The sequence below is a fragment of the Bombus terrestris genome, chromosome 1, assembly GCF_910591885.1.
Source record: "Bombus terrestris chromosome 1, iyBomTerr1.2, whole genome shotgun sequence".
Classification (NCBI taxonomy): domain Eukaryota; kingdom Metazoa; phylum Arthropoda; class Insecta; order Hymenoptera; family Apidae; genus Bombus; species Bombus terrestris.
Window position 1 is genome coordinate 1,632,218 of NC_063269.1, and position 21,206 is coordinate 1,653,423.

Here is a 21,206-nt window from a genome sequence, read left to right on the forward strand (position 1 = left end):
AATTGTTGATTCAGATTTGACGAGATGGTACGATGGATGGACCACGTGGACAGTAACCTGGCGACTATTCTGCACGAGGTGAATACGCTGGAGGAATTCGAAACAGAAAAAACGGTATTCCAGGTAAGGATCATCCCTATTTTTACTCTTAAATAACAATAGAAATTTAGATGTGCATTACAAGACATTGTTAACGCGAAGCATGCAATTTTTTCTTCACCACGCACGTTGTATTTAAACGTTTCTTCTTCATTCTCTTCTTGTATTGCTTACATTGGACGTAGGTTCAAGTTTTAACGGTAAGTATGATCATGTACACTCCATCATGAAAATTCAATATGAAAACCTCACGTTACAATATCCAAGATAAATGTATCATATTACAATAAATTTCTTCAAATTATTCAACAGAAAATATGTAGAGAAGCAGACAGCAAGCGAGAAGAGATGAAATGGTTGGTCCAAACCTTGGATAGCCTGACTTCCAATCGTTCAGATCACGAAGCCCTTTCGGAGCAGAACCGTCTGGAACAGCTGATTACTCGTTATAAGAACCTCATACCAACCATAGAAATCACCATGACGAAAACCGATATCTATTCAAAAAGCTACACGTACAGAAAAGAAGTGCGCGAGGTGTGCACTCTTTTGCACAAGGTTAAAGATCAATCGAAGGTCGACGTAGTGTCTGAAATCCCGGAGACCTTGCAGACCGCGGTTACTCATCAGGAAAGCCGTTTGAACCAGTTGGAACAACAGAGATCGAATATCGTGAGCATGCTTCAACGTGGTAAAGATCTTTTGAAAGACCAACACGCGCCTCCATTTGTGTCCTTGGAGGTTCAGCAATTAGAATCAAGCTGGAATGATACTTATGGTCAGAGCGTGGAGACCTTGAAGTCTCTGAAGAGCTCGCAGAAGTTGTGGAATACTTACCTGCAACAAAAAGAGGAGATCATGAGATTAATCGAGCAAGCTGAGGAAGAATTGAGAAAAATCGAGTCGACTACCTATTACGAAGCGTCTCAGGTATCATCTGACCTTCAGAGTAAGCAGGACTTTAGCACCACATTGAGAAAATCTACCGAAGAGATGATGAAAAAGCTGCAAGAGACGTACAGTCATTTGACAGAGATTGCACCACCTGAAAGAAGAGAAGTACTGAAGAAAGAGATCACTCAAACTGAGAAACGAGTGGAGACTACTCTGAAGACCGTACAGGAGAAGGTTGTCTATCTTCAGGAGCATAGTACTAGGTGGAACAAGTTCCAGGCGAAATTGAACGAGTTACAATTGTGGACGCAACAAAGTGCGCCTCAATCGATTGCAGATGCGGAAAACTTGGCCACCACTCCCGAAGAAATGGTTTATAGAACTGAGATCTTGCAGAAAGATATTCAGGAGAGGAGCAGGACGTTGAAATTCCTCGAAGAGGAATCAGAGAAACTGGTGAAAGGTACGAACGAAACTTTCATTATTTTTTGGTATATTTTTTCTTTCAAATTTCTTCATAATAGTATTCCGTACTTTTATCATGTTTTAATAAAATTTCAAACAACTTCCTCATTTATATTCGTAGAGTATGTCGAGAAATTTGATAGCAAAAAATTGAAACACTCTGTATAAACTTCCCATCCCTGTTTCTCTTTCTAAAACTAATTTATGTATAAAATAGATAGTCATAAATCATTTAGAAATAATTTATTCATATTTTCAGGCGAAACTGGTGGTCCAGGAAAGCAGCTGCGCGCTGACATCATAAGCCTCGAGAAGAGCATCGAAACTCTTCAAAAGAGTATCGTAGCCCAACGTCAAACCGCTGTGCAGAACTTGGAAACTTGGAAAGAGTACGAGAAAGGAATCAAAGAATTGAAACCTTGGATCGAAGAAGCTGAGTCAAAAGCAGCCACCATAGGCAGCAAACCTACGACTCTGCCGCAAGCTGCACAAATGTTAGAAACCGCCAGAGCATTCGAAACACGATGTCAACAGCACTTCCCTCAAATTCAAGATTTATCCTTGGTCAGCCAGCGAATATCAGGGAAAACATCAGCCTCCGACGAAGTGGATGCTGTTCACACTCGTTGGAACGCAGTACACGATATAGCAGTCCAAACAACCACGAAGTTAGACAAGCTAGTCACTTCGTGGAACAGCTTCGAATCCGAGATCAAAGAATTTAACGAATGGTTGGAAAAATCCGAGAAAACCGTTCTCATAGAACCAAACACCGAAACACCGGAGGTATCGGTCTTAGAAAAAGAGCTGACCCGATTGAAGGACTTCAACAAGACTATATCCGATCATCAAGCTCAACTGATATCGTTGACCCAAGTGTCTGATCATATCAGCCACGGCTTATCTTTGGAAGGAGCGACCAACTTGAAAGCTCGTGTATCAGACATCAAATCCAGAGTCAGTAAGCTGGCTGACACGGTCAGATTGCAGATCAATCGCGTCTCTGATTCTCTGTTAGCTCGCCAGGAATTCCAGATGAAGATCACCGATCTGGAGAACTGGATGTCACGACTCAGATCGAACGTCGCTGAGATCAGCGATGCAACTGTTGATACCGTTGATACCAATCTTCAGGCTGTGCACGCGTACATTCAGGAACACTCCGAGAAACAGCCCAGTTTGGAAGCTATCTGCGAAGAAGTAAAGGTGATATGTCCTAAAGGATCCATAAAAGCTAAAGCTGCTTTGGTTGACACTTATGTAGATCTAGAGAAGAAGTATAAAGCATTAGGCGACGACTTGCAACAGAAGAAGAAGGGATTGGAGAAATGGATAGAAATGTTGAGTTGGTTGAATGACGCCAATGCTCAGTTAAGTCACTGTAAATACGAAGCTGAGGCTAGAAAACCTACTATTGCTGATTTGGAGAGATTCTCCTCGGAATTGCAGACTATATACGAGAAGATAGACACCTGGAAACAACATGTTTTACCTGACACTGCCATTGGAATTCAGATCAGAGACAAACAGGGCAAACCTCTGTCAGCATCGGGTTTGTTAAACGATTTAGAGAACAAAGCCTTGGCTCTACAGAACGAGATATCTGCGAAACGTGACAGACTAGAGAATCTTGGCGCCAGGTGGAACAATTTCAGAACACTTCAACAAACTATCACGGAGAAGATATTGAACACTCAAACTGCTCTTCAAGAGACGGTTTACAACGTTGACTCCTGCAAACAGTTGGCTCCTGCCGTGGAGAAGATTGATCGATTAATCGAAGAGCATCAGAAGAGAGAGCAGGAGAAAGAGATTCTTCATTTTGAAGGAAGTTCCTTGATGAAAGAGGACCAGAGATCGACGACCAATATTCAAGTTGTTTTATCATCTGTGGATGCTAATTGGGAGAAGGTTAACGAGCTTCTTCGAGAGCAAAGGAAGAAATACGCTGACATGAACACCGACTGGAAAGATTACGAAGAAGCTAAAGAGAAAGTGGAAAAATCTATCAAAGAAGCGACCAGCTTGTATCAATCAGTGAAAGGAGTTTCTTACGACGTTACTCAAGCGAATATCACGTTAGAGAAACACAAGAAAGCTTTGGAAATGCTGAAGAAAGGCAGACATTTCTTAGACAAAATGGATTCTAAGGCGCAACAGTTGACGAAGGAAGCTTCTTTAATGCCTAGATTCAATTCTGATCTAATCGAAAATGACTTAACCGATGTCCGACAGCGATACCAAGATACTTTCAACAATATCAGTGAAAAACTACAAACCTACGAGACTCAGGTAATCATCTGGAAACAAATAGAAGAATCGAAATCTGAACTTATCAAGTGGCTCAATAATACCAACGACGCTTTGACCACTGCGTTTGAGCGTTTAATGGACGCAGAAAATTGTCAAGCCAGGTTAATTAGATACAGAGAGGAGCTGCCTGGTTATCAACAATTGTATCAGAACATCGTCACCAAAATCGAACAATTAGTGAAATCGAACAACGATACCGATATTCCTACTTTAAGTTCTCTCCATAAATTGTTGGACGATCAGTTCAAGGTAGTTAAAAGTTCGGCGGATAAATTGGAATCTTTGACGTGTACGTTAAACGAAAGAGAAAGAGCGCTTAGACAGGAGCTGAAGAGATGTGGTGACGCAATATCGAAAATTCGCGAAGACATTATCAAATGTGACGATTTGACCGGCGAAAACACCAAGATTCTTGGTCGTATCAATAAATGCCAGGAATTAAAAACAGAATTGGAAGAATGTGATTACGCTCTGTCTAAAGTTGAAGAAACACTGACGAAGATGTCTACGGAGTATCCTAGCATTTCCAAGTCCAGTTTGCCAAAGGAATTGCAGGCTCTTCAGCTTCGAAGAGATGGTGTGGCCAGTCATGCTAATAAAGTGATAGCAACGTTGGTAGCCTTCTTAACTAAATTATACCACGAAAAATTCAGTGCTCTTCAACGTATGGTTGCGACGCTTAAAGAAAAAGTAGCTTGGTGCGAACCTGAACAAAGTAGCGATCGTTATAATCTAGAAGTGAAAATGGCGTCCCTGATGGACGTGGAAGCTGGAATTGCCGATTGCACCGCTAGAAAAGAAGACACTGACAACTCGTTGAAGCTTCTAGCATCTGTCGAAAGCGCCGAAACGATGACCGGCTTAAAAACGGAACGTGACAAGGTGGAGAGTGACTTGGAATCCCTGAAGAGTAGTTACAATAAGATCAAGAATGATCTAGAAAGAAACATCGCTCTATGGCAACGTTACGAACTTACGTCAGAGAATGTTTTGTCTTGGTTGAAGGAGAACGAGAACAGAATCAGAGCTGAAGCTTCTGCGTTACTTAATTTAGACGATATCGAACAGAAAATTGCGGAAATGAGTCAAGTACAGAAGGCAGTGATGGAGTATCAAAGTGAACTGAAAGACCTGACTGCTCTAGCCGAAGACATCACCAGAGTTAGCTCTGAATCTCGAGTGAATCAATACATCAGCCATCTTAATACACGTTACGATTACGTGTTGAAGTTCCTGGCGCAACATTTGGACAGGCTTAAAGAGTTAAAAGAGAACAGGGATCAGTATGTTGCTAATAAGAAGAAACTCGAAGCTTGGATCGAAAATGCTGAAAAAACTTTGAAAGCCTTCGACGAAATCACCGGACCAAAGCCTATAACTTTCTATCAGTCGCGCTTGAAAGAACTGAAAGCTTTTGCCGAAGGACGTGAAGTTGGACAAGCCATATTAAACAAAACTGCAGAAGCTGGCGAAACTTTGTTCGCTAGGGTCACACCGGATCAAAGAGAAATGATCAGGACCGAGTTGAGGAACTTCCGTAACCGCGTGGACGCAATGGCAGACCGTGCTAACGTGATTTATAAAAGAATAGAGAGCGACATGATGCACAGGTCTTCGTTCGAGGATAAATTCTCTCAAGTGAAACAGTGGCTGGTAGATGCACAGAATAAATTAGGAGAGAAACAGGAATTGCTACCAACCTTACAAGAGAAGAAGCTGACTCTTCACCTATATAGAGCTGTAGCACAAGATGTTAGCGTGCACAAGAATATTCTTCAACAGCTCCAAGATAGACTAAGCTCAGCTCCGGATGACGATGCTAGTGAAATGTTGGGCAACGTGATCGAAGCTCATGAAAAATTGTCTAACGATGTTGAAGGACGAATTAATATAGCGGAGAAATACGTCTCTAACCACGAAGCGTATCTTCAGACGTTCGAGAAGACTCGGGATTGGATCAATACGGTAATCAACGAGGGAACGCCTATAATCGAGGACTTTTCGGTGGAACGAGACACGGCAGAGACTAAAATCACCGCTATCGAGAATCTTCTTCAACTGAAAGCGGAAGGAGATCGAACTCTGGCTGACTGTAACGAACAACTGAATATCGTTCTTGAACAAACTTCTCTACCAGGTCATCCAGCTTTGTTGTCTAGCTTTGAGCAACAGAAAAAGATATGGGAAGATTTCCTGAAGAGATCCATAGCCTCTAGAGACAAGTTGAGGCATATGTTCGACCAGTGGTCCGAATTTGAGAAGATCGTGGAAGACTTGGAGGCCTGGATCAAGCAGATGGAGACACAATTGAAGGATCAAAGTTTGAAGAGTACAGAGGAGGCAAAGAGGGCTCATTTACAGAAGCTAAAGTCCTTGGAAGAGAGCATCATCGCGAAAGGAGCTGAATTTAACGCTGCCATTGAGAAGAGTCAAAGTATCGAGGCTGAAGCAGACCTGGCCACCAGAGCTTCCAGACAGTCTACCAAGTATCAGGCTATCAAGAACCAAATAAAAGAAACCGTGATGCGGTACGAACAGTTCGTAAAGGAGCACAATACCTTCAATGTGAAATACAATCAATTATTGCAATGGATCACGGACATTCAATCGGAATTGAAGAAGCACAGCGAAATCGTGGGCGATTTATCCGTGTTGCAAAGTAGACAGAAGCTCATTCGTGACCTTGGTGATACCAGAACGAAGGAGAACGCTAGATTCGAGTCTGTAGTAGATCTTGGAGAGAAATTATATATTCATACGTCTCCCGATGGTAGAGAGATTATCAGACAACAGTTGAGAAACTTGAGAACTCTGTGGGATGGATTCACTGAAGATTTGCAAAGCACTACGCAGAAATTGGACCAGTGCCTGATGCAGTTCGCCGAATTCTCCTTGTCCCACGAGCAATTGACTGCCTGGCTCCGAGACGTGGAACGTGCCATGCATCAACACACAGAATTAAAGTGTACCTTGGAAGAAAAACGAGCACAGTTACAAAATCATAAGATTATGCACCAAGAAATTATGTCTCATCAATCCCTAGTAGAGTCTGTTTGTGATAAAGCTCAGCAGTTGGTGGATCAAACCAAAGACACTTCTCTCAACGTCTTTCTACCTTCTATTAAACAATTGTTCCATAACATCGTAGCGAAATCGAAAGATTTGTTGGAAAATTTGGAAGATTGCGTGGAGAAACATCATAGATTTAACCTGCAAGTGAAGAACTTCTCTGACTGGTTGAATGGCGAGAGAGACAAGCTCGCAGAATGCAACGACGTCACTGGAGAAAGGACAGATATTTGTAGAAGATTAGCTACTCTGGCGACGTTGAAGGACGATCAGATGCAGGGAACGGAACAGCTTGGAAAGTTGAAGGAACTCAGTGATACGGTTGTTAAAAGAACCGCGCCGAAAGGATGGGACGCCATTAATAAAGAGATCACCGTTTTGGAAAGCAACCTTCGTCAATACTTAAGCGAAATAGGTATTTGCAATTTAAATAAAATTCTTATGCCTGTAGAGATTGTTTAGTCGTATTCAACTCGCGTCGGGGTTACCAATTTGTAGAGGTTTATGTGAAGAGGATGGTTGGTCGGTGAGGTTCAAAGGACGAGATTGCTCGTTGTTGAAATCGTCGAATATATTTAGAATAATAAATTAACATCGACTCGCATATCTATAATATCTAGTTCTACGATTTACATAATTTATACAATTGTTCCATTTTCTTCCTTTTGCCGTGTAGAATCTGTGGAAGAGAAGCAAAAGACAGCTCTTCAGAAATGGCAGGACTTTGAAGACAAATTGGAAACGCATACAAAATGGTTCAGCACGATGGAAGCTGCCTTCAGAGACCAACAATTACAACCTACTTTGCAGGACAAGGAGGCTCGTTTGAAAGCTTTGAAAGAGAAGCGTGACGCCATATTGAAGGAGGAATCGAATATAGACGAGTTCGTTGACAAGTCCCATAGTCTACTACATGCGAGCGGCGTTGAACGTATCAAACCCATGATCTCGCAAATTAGCAATAGGTAAAACTGTTCAGCCAAGAATCGAAATCCTTCATTGTCGCTAAATCTAGATCTTTACCTATATATATTTATTTTTACGAAAAGATGAAATCGAGATTTTCAATGAAATTGTTCAAATGGAAATTTCAGATACCAACTATTGCACGGACTTAGCAAAGAAGTAGTGACAAGATGTCAGAGTATCCTAGACGATCATCGGGCTTATGAAGAGAAACTGAAGGTTGTGGATGCGTGGCTGACTCAATTGGAACAAAGTTTAGCCAGTCTGAAGAAAGACGAGGCAGGCGGAAATCTCGAAGAGAGAGTTTCTCGTTTACAGATATTGTTAGCTGAGAAAGAGCAAGGTGAACATCGATTAGGAAGCTTGATATCGTTTGGGGAAAGGATCCTTGCTGACACATCTGCCCAGGGAAGGGAACTTATTCGTCACGAACTAAGGCAGGCCCGAGAACGATGGGATAAATTTGTAGAAGGCATAGATGAGCAACAGAAGAAACAGGATGCTCAGTCTTTGCAATGGACCAATTATCAGGAAACTTTGCAACAGATTTTGGCTTGGTTAGACACTATGGAGAGATCTGTGAAACAGGACTCGACGATCACGTGGTCTTCTCTTCAGGAAATTAAATCCAAGTTGTTGAAGAGCAAGGTGCTTTTAGTTGTTTTCTCGTTTTGTTTTAGAGTTGAAAAAGGTAAGCCTTGTCATCGATAAACCAAATGTTGTTATCTCTTATAGGCAATGCACCAGGAAATTCTGGCATACAAACGCATCATCGAGGGTGTCTCTGAAAAGGCAAATGCACTGACGTATGCAGTCCAAGCGCCATCAGACGCCCAACAGAAAGCTGCTTCGGTTTCTGGAAGATACGAGGACTTGGTTGAGATGTCACAAAAGAATATAGTCAACCTGGAGACTCTTCTAGACACTTTCCAACAATTTTACGATCTTCAGAAATCCTATCAAGACTATCAGAAACAACAATGGGAACAATTGACCAATTACAGCGACTACACGGGCAACAAAGCTGCCCTTCAAGCTCAGCTGGCCAAGATCATGGAGCTTCAAGATGGCCAGAGGGAAGGAGAATTAAAATTGGATATTCTTAGCGAACACGTGGCTCAGAGTGCATCCAACTTATCGCCTAGATCGTTGGAATCTATGGAAAGAGACCTGGCTTCGTTGAGGCAAGATTTATTTGATTAATTTATCCTTAACTGTATTCGAGTTGAGATTCGAATGAGATTAAACGAGTTAAAATTTCTTGGTAAAATGAATATTTATGTTACAGATTCGAGCATAAGAAATTCGCCATTACAGTAAACGACATTATTCGATGCATCGAGGAGAGGATCCAGCAATGGAGCGAGTACGAAAATTCTTTGGAACGTTTGTTAGCTTGGTTGGCGGATGCGGAGTCGTCTTTGAAGAATTACTCCCTAAAGAACTCTCTTGAAGAGAAACAAGAACAACTCGAGAAATACCAGGTAATATTTCATAATCTAAAGTAGAGACCACAGTTGTATCTTGCAACACCATACAGGGTTACATCTGTAAGGGCAGATTATTCTAATTAAAAGATTAGTTCAACGTTTCGTTGAAAAATTAATTTTCATTGCGCAAAGTCACACTACGAACGCGATCTGTTTCTTTTTACGAATAACGCGCGAACGGTGCGGAGATTTTTTTTATTTTTAATCAAGAAGAGGAAAAGATACGAGAGAGATGAAGTGGTATACAGGATGAGGCATTGTATTTTGGAAAACTTTCTTAGGCACTGCAAAAAACCGCCTTATCGTGGGACACGGAAGTGACGGAACTGGTGGCCCTAGGAGACCACCTGGACCAAGTAAGAGAAACATCGAAAAAATTTGTTCGATCAGGGTTGTGAACGCTTTTTTGTCAATTGGTCTCTCGTTACTGTCTCCTTCTCTTTTTCTTCTTCTTCTTTCTCTCTATATTCTAATCGTTCTTTTTGCTTTTTTTCTCTCTTTCTTTTTCTTCTCTTCTTTTCTCAACGATTTAGTTTAGTGTGATGTAAATCGAAAATATTACATATATAAACATATATGTATGTATATCGAAAATGATTTTATAAGAGTATTGGGGTAAGTTTCAAGAACTCGATACACTGTACACTCACTTTTCACACTATGATACTTACACTTGTCTTCTCTTAAACGTCTTACGAGTAGATACTTTAACACACATAAATTTTCTATGATCTTCTTATCCAGTGTTTTACTTCGATGCATGCAAACGTGTTGTTTTGAGTACGTTTGATCGAAGAATCGTGTTTCCAAGCCCCTACATTGCGTTGTCATGGCACGCGAAAAAATCCATGACTAGTTGATTGAATTCACATTAACCATCTGTACATGAACATACCCAAACATACAAACAAACATGCGTGTTACCTCTGTGAGTTCAAAGTAGTTTCAGAAAGACAGGAAGCTACCTAATCAGTACACACGTTTTAATTAGTTTGTTCGATAAAGTACACGAAATTTAAAGATAAAAGCTTCCTATATGAAATATCGTGGCATTCCAATGAGATTTCTGTTCCATAGATGTTGATCGTGAATCTCCGGCAGAACGAGGCCGAGTTTGACAAGATGAGCGACGAATCTTCCGAATTGATGCAAATTAGCGGTGAAACGAGGTTCTCAGCCAACGTTCAGCAGATCACCTCGCGTTTCCAATCTATTCAAGCGACTGCTAAGGTGAATATGAAAAATTACATGTTAAGACTCATAATTATAAAGTAACATTTATCTTTAAACATAAGTCTTCTTTAAACATACAAACTATCTTTAAACATACAAACGATAATTCAATTATTGATCAATAATTTTGCTAGAAACTTTTAAGTCTTTTACAAGTTCATGCGAGGGACGTATAATTATTTTATAAAGTCTATAATTTCGATAAGTAGTTCTATAATCTGTGCGATTAAAATTCTGTGAATAATCTATGAACAATTTTAAAATTCTAATTCGTCTATCCGTCGTAATTTCATAGAAATTCTTGGAGCAACGAATTATTTAATTAGAAATTCCGATTTATCGAGAAAAAAATATCATCTAATTTAATCAAACATATTCATCATTCATTCTATTCCCAAACATTTTTCACTGTTCTAAGAATATTCTAACGTTTTCACGATAATTGTATATTATATCGCTCAAATTTAAAGCTGGCAATTCTTTAAAAAATCACAGGAATTGGTAAAGAAATGCGAACAAGCAGTGGCAGACCACGCAGCCTATCTGGAGCGCTACAAACAATGTTCAGAATGGCTAGCAAACACCAGAACTACTTATCAATCCATCAAAGACGATCTCAGCGGCACTCTTCAAGAGCTAACCTCGAACGTGGCAACGCTGAAGGATCTTCTAACTCGTCAATCTTCGGCAACCCTTTTAATAAACAACACCGTGGAAGCTGGAGAACGTCTATACTACACCACAGGCATGGACGGCAGAGAGATCGTTCGTCAACAATTGTTAGATCTTCAACAAGCCTTCGAAGAATTGTACGACAGCATCGCGTCGACCGAACGAGAGTTGCAATCAAAGATCTCACGTTGGTCCGGATTCGACGAGTCCAACGAGTCGTTCGACAACTGGCTGAAGACTGTCGAGACTCAGCTAAAACCAGAAATCGAATTAAAAACCACACTGGACGAGAAACGAGCTCAGTTGCAAATCTATCGTTCGTTCTTGCACGATATTCAGTCTCATCAACAAGATTTACTCGATCTTCGCGATAAAGCTGATAATTTACCGGACTCTACTGACAAAATACATCAGACGCTGAAGAAACTGAACGAAAGGCACGCTACAGTGTTGAAACGAGCTGCTGCGTTCGTTGAAAAGTACGAAGGCATAGTCAGCGATCACCAACAGTACAGTAAGGCTGTGCTCGATACTCACGAGTGGTTGGACGCGACGCACAATGCAGTTATTCTTTGGGGTGACACGGAATTAGAACGAGTGTCCCTTCACACGAACCTGGATCGACTGAAGAATTTATTGCAGAGTTTACCAGAAGACAAACCAAGAGTTCAACAGATAAGAATCCTCGGGGAAAAGGTGATTCCAGGAACCTTGGAATCTGGTCAGATTAACATTCGTTCGCAGATAGACTCCTCGCAGCAAGAATGGGAAAGTTTGGTCACTGCTGTCAAGTCCACTATAGAGAGTCTAGAAAACAAGCTTCAACAGTGGAACGAGTTCGAAACATCGAAAGAACGATGCCTCGCCTGGATGAGAGAAACTGATACCAAACTTCACGCGGTAGACTTGAAGGCTACCTTGCAAGAGAAGAAGGACCAATTGGAGCTTCTGCGCACACTCCAAGGACAAGTTCGCGCGAAAGAACTGGAAATAGATGCTGTCTCTGAGAAAGCTCAACAGCTTCACAAGAATATCACGTCTCGTACCACACATATGTCAGAGTTAAGCATCAAGTACCAACAGATATCGAACAAAGTGAAAGATCTGAACAGTCGTTGGCATCAATACGTGACCACTCATCAAGAATTCGACAATCAAGTGGCAGAGTGCACCAGATGGTTGGATGACATTAGGAAGAAGCTAGCTTATTGCTCTGACCTGGGTGCATCCTCTCAGAAAGATTTAGAGAACAAGATGGAAGTAATTCAAGATCTATTGTTGTACAAGGAAGATGGATTCGCCAAGGTTCAAGGGATCGTAGAACTAGCTCAAGCTGTCTTAGCAAACACAGCACCAACTGGACACAAGGCTATCAACGATGCTGTTGGAAAATTACAGGAACAATGGAGCGCACTAGCCTCGAAGATGTTGGAGACCAAGACCAACTTAGATGACTCTATCAATAAGTGGGCTGGTCTTCTAGAACAGATACAATCGATGAATAAAACTGTTGATTATATGCAGTCTGCTTTGAACGAATTTTTGCCATTCCAAACGACAATGTCTGAAAAGAGGTGTCAGTTGGAGCGTATCAAGGCCTTGGAAGAGAAAGTTCGATGCGAGAATATCGAAGTGGATAGTCTGAAGATCAAGGTGGCTGAAATGATCGCCAGTGGTCCTCAAGGTCTGGCTGCCTCCCAGGCACAGAGCATCTTGAACAGATTCGACACGTTGTTCGAGAAGATTAAATCGTTGTTAACCGAGCGAGAAGAACAATATAAGGATCACAGATTGTACAAAGAAGCGCACGATGATATTATCAATTGGTTGAGTCGAGCTCGTGAAAAGATTCCATCGATGAAACAGAGGCCATTAAGCGATAAATTGGCTATTGAAAATGCTGTGGCTCCATTGGAGAGTTTGTTGAATAAAAAGGCTCAGGGTGAACTCTTGGTGGAACATCTTCAGCATACTGGCAAGGTCGTCTGCGCGAGTACGAGTCCTCAGGGCCAGGAGATTATAATGAACGAGGTGAAAGCTCTGACTCAGAGTTTCGAAGAGCTTTTCAGAGGTAAGTCTATTAAGGGATTTTTAAAAGATTCGAAGATTTTGAAAAATTCGAGAATTTTCAGAGTTTGGTATCACAGAGTTTAATCTTAGAATCTAAGTTTTGGTGTACCAACTGATTTTTCATGAAGCCAGTTGCAATGCTGACGAATCGACAGAACTATTACATTCAATCATTTTCCATCGAATCATATTTTCTATCGTTGGACAATTTTTTACATTCGAAAACATTTTTCATATTTAATTCTTGTTCCAATTATATTTCAATGATTGTTTTTAGAAACTAAAGCGAGATTGAAATATTAAGAATTCTAAGACCGTAGCATGACACTGAAAATTTCCATGTTACATCAAGGACGATTTATCTTTTCCAATTCCACAGAGATCAAGCAACAAAAGGATCAATTGGAACAAACCGTGAGTCAATGGAGAGATTACAAGGACGAATACGAGCGAATAAGCGATTGGTTGCAGCAGTTCGACATCCTGATAAAGGCGCAGAAGAATTCTCTCTTGTCAAACGTAGCAGGGAAAAAGAAACAAGTACAAGAAGTAAAAGAAATACTGGAAAACCTATTAAAGAGACAAGAACAAATCGATAAATTCAACAAGACTGCATCCAGTCTTCTTTCGTCTAACCTGGACACCTACATAAACAACCAACTTCGTCACTTAAACTCTCGCTACCAGGTTCAAGTGAATCTCGCCAAAGACGTTCTGAACAAAGTCGAAACTAACTTGGCTCAGCACGAAGAATACGTAGCTAATTTGGCCAAGACTTGCGCCTGGATCGAAAACGCGAAGCAAATCATTCGCAAGGGGACCGAAGCAGCGTCCACTAGCAGTCGAGAAGAATTACAGAACAGATTAGACAACATTCAAGAATTATTAAGAAAACGCGAGGAAGGACAAAACTTGGTGCATCTGACAGTAAACTGTGGAGAGAAAGTAATGAGAAATACCCGATCAGATGGTCGCGAAGAGATAAACATTCAATTAAAGGAGATACAAAATGCGTGGGAGAGACTAGTGAAGAAGATTTCGACGACCAAAGTGCGTTTAGAGACGAGTCTGCTTCAATGGGCGGATTATAGTTCGTCGTATTTGCAATTGCAACAATGGATCAACGACAGGGAAGCTAAATTGCAACAAGTCTGTGAACAAAAGGTGTCGAAAGCTAGAAAAGGTCTGGCTGGCTTGAGTTCCTTGGCTATTGGAGAAAGGAAGGCGAATCTTAGACAGACGAACAGTATAGTTCAGGATATAGTGGCGTTCGAGCCGATGATTCAATCGGTTACCACGAAGGCTGAGGATCTTCGACAGGCCACACCAGCCACGGAAATTTCGATAAAATACGAAACTTTGAGCAAACAAGCGCAGGAGTTGTACGCGAAACAAAAAGAGACCGTAGAACAACATCAGGCGTTTATCGATAGTGGAAACGAATTTATTCAGTGGATAAGAGCGGCTAAGGAGAGACTTGGGAAATGTTCAGAACCTACTGGGGATAAGGAATCGTTGGCGAATAAGATTACGCAGTTGAAAGTACTGCAAAGCGAGCTGCCAGAGGGCCAGAAGAAATTGCAACATGCTTTGGAACAAGGGAACGCGGCGTGTCAGATCGCCGACGAGGAGGACAAGGAGATCATCGAGGAGGAAGTTGCGATGCTGCAGGAAGAGTACGATAGCTACGTGTAAGTTTCGGACTTTTAGAATTTTTTATATTTTTACGACGCACTTTCAATCACATCATATATGTTCCATAATTTTCTTAATATATTTCTTGCATTTTTCTTTTTTTCTTACCTTTATCGATATCGTTGACGTTGATAATAAATAACAAGTTCGACAATTCAATAATCAGAAATCAGAAACTCACTGATTAAATGCCCAATCCAGAATGAATTATTTAAATACCAAAGTTCTGTATCTCTTTTAACAGAGACTCGTTGAACAACACGAAGAGTTTACTGGAAGTAGGAATAGTGAAATGGACGGAGTACGAGGATCAATTTTCAGAAGCTACCGAATGGCTCACGCAGACCGAGCAACTGGTGCAATCGTTCAACAAGCTTCAAGATAGTTTGGAGGAAAAGAAGAATGTTCTTGAACAATTCCAGGTCCATTTACAGACATTGTTCGACTGGCAAAGAGAACTTGATCGACTGAACATGAAGGCTCAGATGTTATTGGAAACTTGTGCAGACACCAGAATCTCGAACGCTATCACCCAATTGACGACCAAGTATAACGCGCTTCTATCTTTGGCTAAAGAAATAATGAGACGTCTGGAACTACATTATCAGGTAAATCCCATTACTCAGCTTAGAGTGTTAGAGATGCTTAAAAGATTAGGATAAAATAAAAGTGTATAATATCAAATAATTCGTATTCTCAAATAATTTTATTCTGCATTACCTTGTACTGCAGTCTACATTCTTCGCTATTACTTTTTAATATAAGCTTCTGTAGTAACCTTGAAGTTACTTGCTCATACGACACTTTTTTCTACGGTTCGGTATTCGATAGATTTTCAAGCTAATTATCAAGAAAACTTTTTATTATTTTTTAATAAAAATCGAAACTTCAATATCCAAGCTGTATATTAAAATTCACTATGCTATCTTTCCAAAAACACAACGGATTAATTATAATCTTATTTGATACCGTAACTGCTATCATATAACCCCAAGGATAGTGGAATCAAAATTCCCAAATAATTCTCCGTATCTTTTCGTCTACAGGAACATCAGCAGCACAATACGCTGTACCAAGAATGTCAAGATTGGATCGAACGAACGCGTGACAAACTGAGCGAATGTAAGGAGATTCCAAGCACTTTAACCGAGGTGAACAATAAGCTGCATACTTGCAAGGCCATCAGACAAACCTTGGAACAAGGCCAGAACAAGCTGCGTTATGCTCTCGAACTAAAGGAGAAGGTGATTATGAACACAGAGCAAAATGGTGCGGCAAAGATTCAAGAAGACACGGAAAACCTCAAGACAGAATTCGAGAAATTGTTGGTCAACGTGGAAGACATAAGACAGAAGCTTGCCGCAAGAGCAAGCGCGTTGGAAGAATTGAACAAAATTCATCGACTCACTACCGATTGGATCGATGAGATCGAGGGCAAGATTCAGCCGGGTGAGATGTACAAGAACGATCTCAGTGAAAAACGGGCGGTGTTGGAAAAGTATAAGACGGTTCAGAGGGATATTCAAGGCCATGGTGAAACCGTAGATCGATTGAAGGCTCGTTTGGCCGAAGATTCTAGCATACCCGTTGGCCCTTATCAATCTACCATCGCAAAGTACGACGAATTGACTAAGCTGATCGCTGAAAAAATTCGAGTATGTATTTGTTAAATGTATTAAAAATTAACTATTATTATAAATATTAATTAAATGTATTAAATCGATTAAATCTTGGATCTTATTTCGAAGTTTAAATGGAAAAATACAAGAATTTTCCTCGATTTAATCGAATCTCGTAACTAACAGATGGAGAATATTAATATAAACGCGTAATCGAAATTACAATCAATCTTTCACATATATCTGCGTATAAATATACCATAAACTTTCTTGTTGCTGCTTTTAGAATTTAGAAGAGCAGGTGAACGATCACGAGAAGCTGCAACAAGCTCATAACGAAGCCGCGGATTGGGTTCGTCACACGAAACTGGAACTTCAGCAAAACTGCGACACCCACGGCGAAAAGGAGCGGATCATCGAACGGGAGAACAAAGTGAATCAGATCATCGCTTCCCTTCCCAAAGGAGAAAACCTGATCTCGAAAGTTATTCAATTGAGCGACGGAGTGATCGCCAGCACAGGTCCCGAAGGTCAAGAAGCTATCAAACAGGACGTGAAACAGCTGCAGGCAAATTGGAAATCTCTGCAAGCGCAGTGTCACGAGTCTCAGAAGACTTTGTCCAACTGTATTTCCAGCTGGTCTCAATTTACAACCGCGTTGGACAGCATGAAACGATGGATAGATCATTTCCAGAAGAAGGTGAACGACGAGCAATCGAAAGAGAATAAAACCCCGGAGGATTTAATTCGATGCAAAAGTCTCGTGGAAGAAGCCGTTCAACAGAAGCCTGTTTTGGAAGATTTGAACGACAAGTGCGAAGCTTTGCTGGAAATGAGCGCTTGTAGTTGGGCTCGTGACAAGACCGTGCAATTGCAGTCGGCTTACACGTCTTTGTTGACGGATATGCAAGGACTGGTTTCCAGGGTGGAGAAGAATTTATCGGATCATACCGAGTTCTTGAAGGCGAAGAAGGAAATGGAAGACTGGCTGCGTATTGCTCGAGGATCCGTGCAGGATTGCATGGGTGTTGGGGATGCTGAGTGGGCCAAGGATAAATTGGAAACCATCAAGGTGTGTTATCGATAGATTTTTATGCTCGCAAAATTTACAGATGCACAGAATGCAGGTAATACGTGATATTTAAATAGCCAAAACTAAGTTCTCGTTATTCTTAATAGAAGTTTCTCTCGTTTTTAATAGAAGAAATGTTTCCTTAGTTGAATTAAAATATGGATTTATCGTTGTTGATTTTTCAAAAAATTAAAAAATTCAGAAAATTTAACAGATTTTCAAGAATATTAAATTGTTTTTGTTTTTCCTGTGTCTGATCTTTCTGTGTCCGTAGATCGTCGCAACAAGAATCACGGAGGGTCAACATCTACTTTCAACATTACAAAACGCGTACGCGAAAGCCATAGACACAGCAGTGCCAGAGCAACAAGACCAACTAAGATCAGACATGGCGGGACTTCTTTCCAGCTGGGAGCAATTGAGCATCGATTTGAACACGGTTCAAGCTCAGCTTAAATCTCTGTTACACCGTTGGGATGATCACACGGAAGCTCACGGGAAGATGAAACGTTGGTTGGAAGAGACCGAGAACAGTATGCAGGAACTTCCAGACACGAAGGGAGAATTCGGTGACATGAAAACGATGCTGGAACGTTACAAGCACATCCAAGAGGAAGTTCGCGGCAAGAAAACCGAATTAGATCATCTGTTGGAAGAAGCTGGCGAACTGTCCAAACTGGCGAAAAAGAACACGCCTCTGGATCGTACGAGAGAATTATCGAAACGTTGGCAGAATCTGAGCGAGAACGTCGACGAAAGAAAGAGATTGATAGAAAATGAAATTGAGGAATACAACGCTTATCATGCAGCCTTGCAAGAGACTGAGAAATGGCTGCTGCAAATTTCTTTCCAATTAATGGCCCACAATTCACTGTACATCACGAACAAAGAGCAAACGGTATCGCAAATTAAACAGCACGAAACTCTGCTTGCAGAAATCGAAAATTACACGAGCGTGCTGGATGATTTGAAATTGAAAGGAAATGGACAGATCGGTCGATACGTGGCTGCCAATCCTGAGATAAAAACAGTCATCGAAACGCAACTTCAAAATGTTCAAGAGAGCTACAATTCTCTATTGAATACCGCGTTGCAGATTAAGAAACGATTGGCGGAATCGTTAGTCAAATTCCAGGAATATGAGAACACTTTGGAGAGTATTATGAAGAATCTGGATGCGTATGAGCCGGAAATAGCGCAAGAGATGGAGGCACCTTTGGATACTCTCGATATTGCGAAGCAGAGATTCGAAAATGCGCGCACCTTGCATAATAAGTTACAAGGCGAGAAAACGAGGCTTGCTCTGGCTGTCGAAGCTTGCGAAGCCGCGGTGGCTTGCGTCTCGAGACCCGGAAGTCCTCTGGATGCGCCGCCTGTGCAGATTCCCCCGAGAGAAGTGGAAGTTAGGAACAAACTGGAGGAACTGATCGATCAGGTATCGTATTCTTTTTAACTTTTTAATTTTTTAAATTAAATATATTTGTATTAACGAAAAATTTCTATTTCTACGAACGATTTCTATTAAAAATATTTGTATTAACGAAAACGAAATAAAATAATATGCGTCCTCTTATTAAATACGCTCGTTATTATCAATTTATTGACAATAAACGATGAAACGTACCGTTTTGCAGTCGTGAGAATAATCATGAAAATTTATTTGATGGCAAAACGTTGAAATAGCCACACTGCATGATCAACATCGTGGTTTCAGGCTCAGGGACATTTGATGAACGTGACGAAAGCTCTGAACGAACTGGAAGAACAAACTCGTCAGAAGAACGTGCTTCGATCTTGGATAAACCAACAGAGAGCTCTGTGCGCCGAATGGAAGTCTCGGCCAGCGAAATTAAGATCCGAAGCTGCACACGCCGAGTTACAAGCAATGAACGATTTACTTGGAAACGTTGGCGAACGTCGAACTCACGCGTTAACTGAACTATCGCTTAACGAAGACGATCAGGATATCGAGGAAGGATTGAACAAATTGGAAGCAGAGTTGACGGATGCTATCGCCGGAAAACAAGCTGCTCAGGATCTGATTCAAAAGTACAGAACACAGGTGCAGAGTATTCAAGCCTGGTTGGATGTCCTATCGAAGAAAGTTGACGTTATCGAGAAAGGAAATGGACAAACTATCGGGCAAAAGATCGCTAGCGTGAAAGAGATCACAACGGAGTTCGAGTCTCAGGGACCTGGAAAGTTGAACGAGGTGAAGACGTTGAGCGATCAAGTGATGGATTCTGTGAGCAATTTGGATTCACAGCAGATAGAAGAACAAATTAAGTCTGTCGAAAGAAGATACGCTGATATAGCGAAGAAGCTGCAGAGGAAAGCGCAGGTATTGGACATGACTGCTCAAGGAATCGAGGCAACTAGGCAGGAGATCGAAGAGAATCGTGATTGGATTGAGCAAAAGAAACAGCAAGCCCAGGTCTCTGATCCAGTTGGATTTGACAGCAAGCAGGTGGAGGAGAAGCTCCTTGCTCTGAAGGTAATTTAATGAGAAAGGATATTAAGATTTCAAGGAATTTATTTATTCGAAAGTACTTACATTTTTTGGTCGAGTAGTTGAATTATTATAAATTTCTAATTTAAATTTGTTACGGTAAATAAATTTTCCTTGATCTTTATAAAACATTGCGTATACATAGAAACATAGCGATACGTTTCTGGTAAATTTTAGGCGATGCTGAAGGAAGCAGAAGGAAAGCAAATGGTGATCGATACCCTGGAGAAACGAGTCGGTAACATGCAGAACGAATTAGAGTCCAATGAACAGCAACAATTGGAAAATGAAACGAAAGCTTTGCGTGGCGAACAATCTCAGCTTTGTACGATCTTAACCGAAGGAATTTCCAGTGCAACGGCTGCAGCCGACGCTCGACGCAAGTTCGAAGGTGATCTGGAACGAGCACGGGCTTGGATCAAGTCGAAGAGCAATAACTTGAAGAAGCTGAGTGGGTATCTGCCTTTGAAGGCGTCGAAAGTCGAACAGGATATCATTCAGCATGGAGAATTGGAAGCTGACATCGATTCCTTCAGTGAAAAGGACCTGAATGATATTTTGAAACAGGGGCACAATCTATTGAAGGAATGTAACGAGGAGGATCGCGCGAAATTAGGAAAAATCTTGGACGAAATGAGCAAGGATTACGAAGAACTGAAGAGCGAAGCCCAAGAGAAGCAGGCAGCACTCGCGGATCTTCTTCAAGGACGAAAGGCCTTCGAAAATGAGATAGACAAGTGTAAGAGATGGATCAACGAAGCTGAAGTGGCCACATCTTCGGATCTGAGGTCTTCTAGCATCGATATCTTAAGGGAACAGCTGGCTAAGGTAAGACACAGGTTTCTGTAGCGGATTGTGTCACGATAGACACTTTGCTTGCAATTTCAGAAGTATCGTAATAAAAAGCACGATTAAATTCTAATCGTGAGATTACTATTCTAATTCTATTATATTGCTGTTCGGATTATAATCTCATTTTCGTTCTCCATTCATCCAACCAATTTTTCATCATCGATTAATTCCTACTTCTCACGTATTTC

General features: G+C 41.1%; 1 protein-coding gene across 3 annotated transcripts in view; it reads left to right on the forward strand.

Moving 5' to 3' along the window:
• LOC100648310 (muscle-specific protein 300 kDa) overlaps nt 1-21,206 on the forward strand; it is an 80,488-nt gene that overhangs the window by 23,845 nt on the left and 35,437 nt on the right. For 2 of the 3 annotated variants that reach the window (XM_048407825.1, XM_048407789.1), the window contains exons 12-29: nt 15-123; nt 285-299; nt 412-1,456; nt 1,718-7,255; nt 7,517-7,805; nt 7,935-8,454; nt 8,542-8,990; nt 9,095-9,290; nt 9,578-9,652; nt 10,374-10,526; nt 11,025-13,272; nt 13,651-14,962; nt 15,211-15,574; nt 16,013-16,621; nt 16,872-17,657; nt 17,932-19,092; nt 19,372-20,151; nt 20,344-20,994. In XM_048407825.1, coding sequence (XP_048263782.1) covers nt 15-123; nt 285-299; nt 412-1,456; nt 1,718-7,255; nt 7,517-7,805; nt 7,935-8,454; nt 8,542-8,990; nt 9,095-9,290; nt 9,578-9,652; nt 10,374-10,526; nt 11,025-13,272; nt 13,651-14,962; nt 15,211-15,574; nt 16,013-16,621; nt 16,872-17,657; nt 17,932-19,092; nt 19,372-20,151; nt 20,344-20,994 — 16,300 coding nt within the window. The remainder of the gene's footprint in view (nt 1-14; nt 124-284; nt 300-411; nt 1,457-1,717; nt 7,256-7,516; nt 7,806-7,934; nt 8,455-8,541; nt 8,991-9,094; nt 9,291-9,577; nt 9,653-10,373; nt 10,527-11,024; nt 13,273-13,650; nt 14,963-15,210; nt 15,575-16,012; nt 16,622-16,871; nt 17,658-17,931; nt 19,093-19,371; nt 20,152-20,343; nt 20,995-21,206) is intronic. The other variant, XM_012320330.3, reaches the window with a different exon arrangement.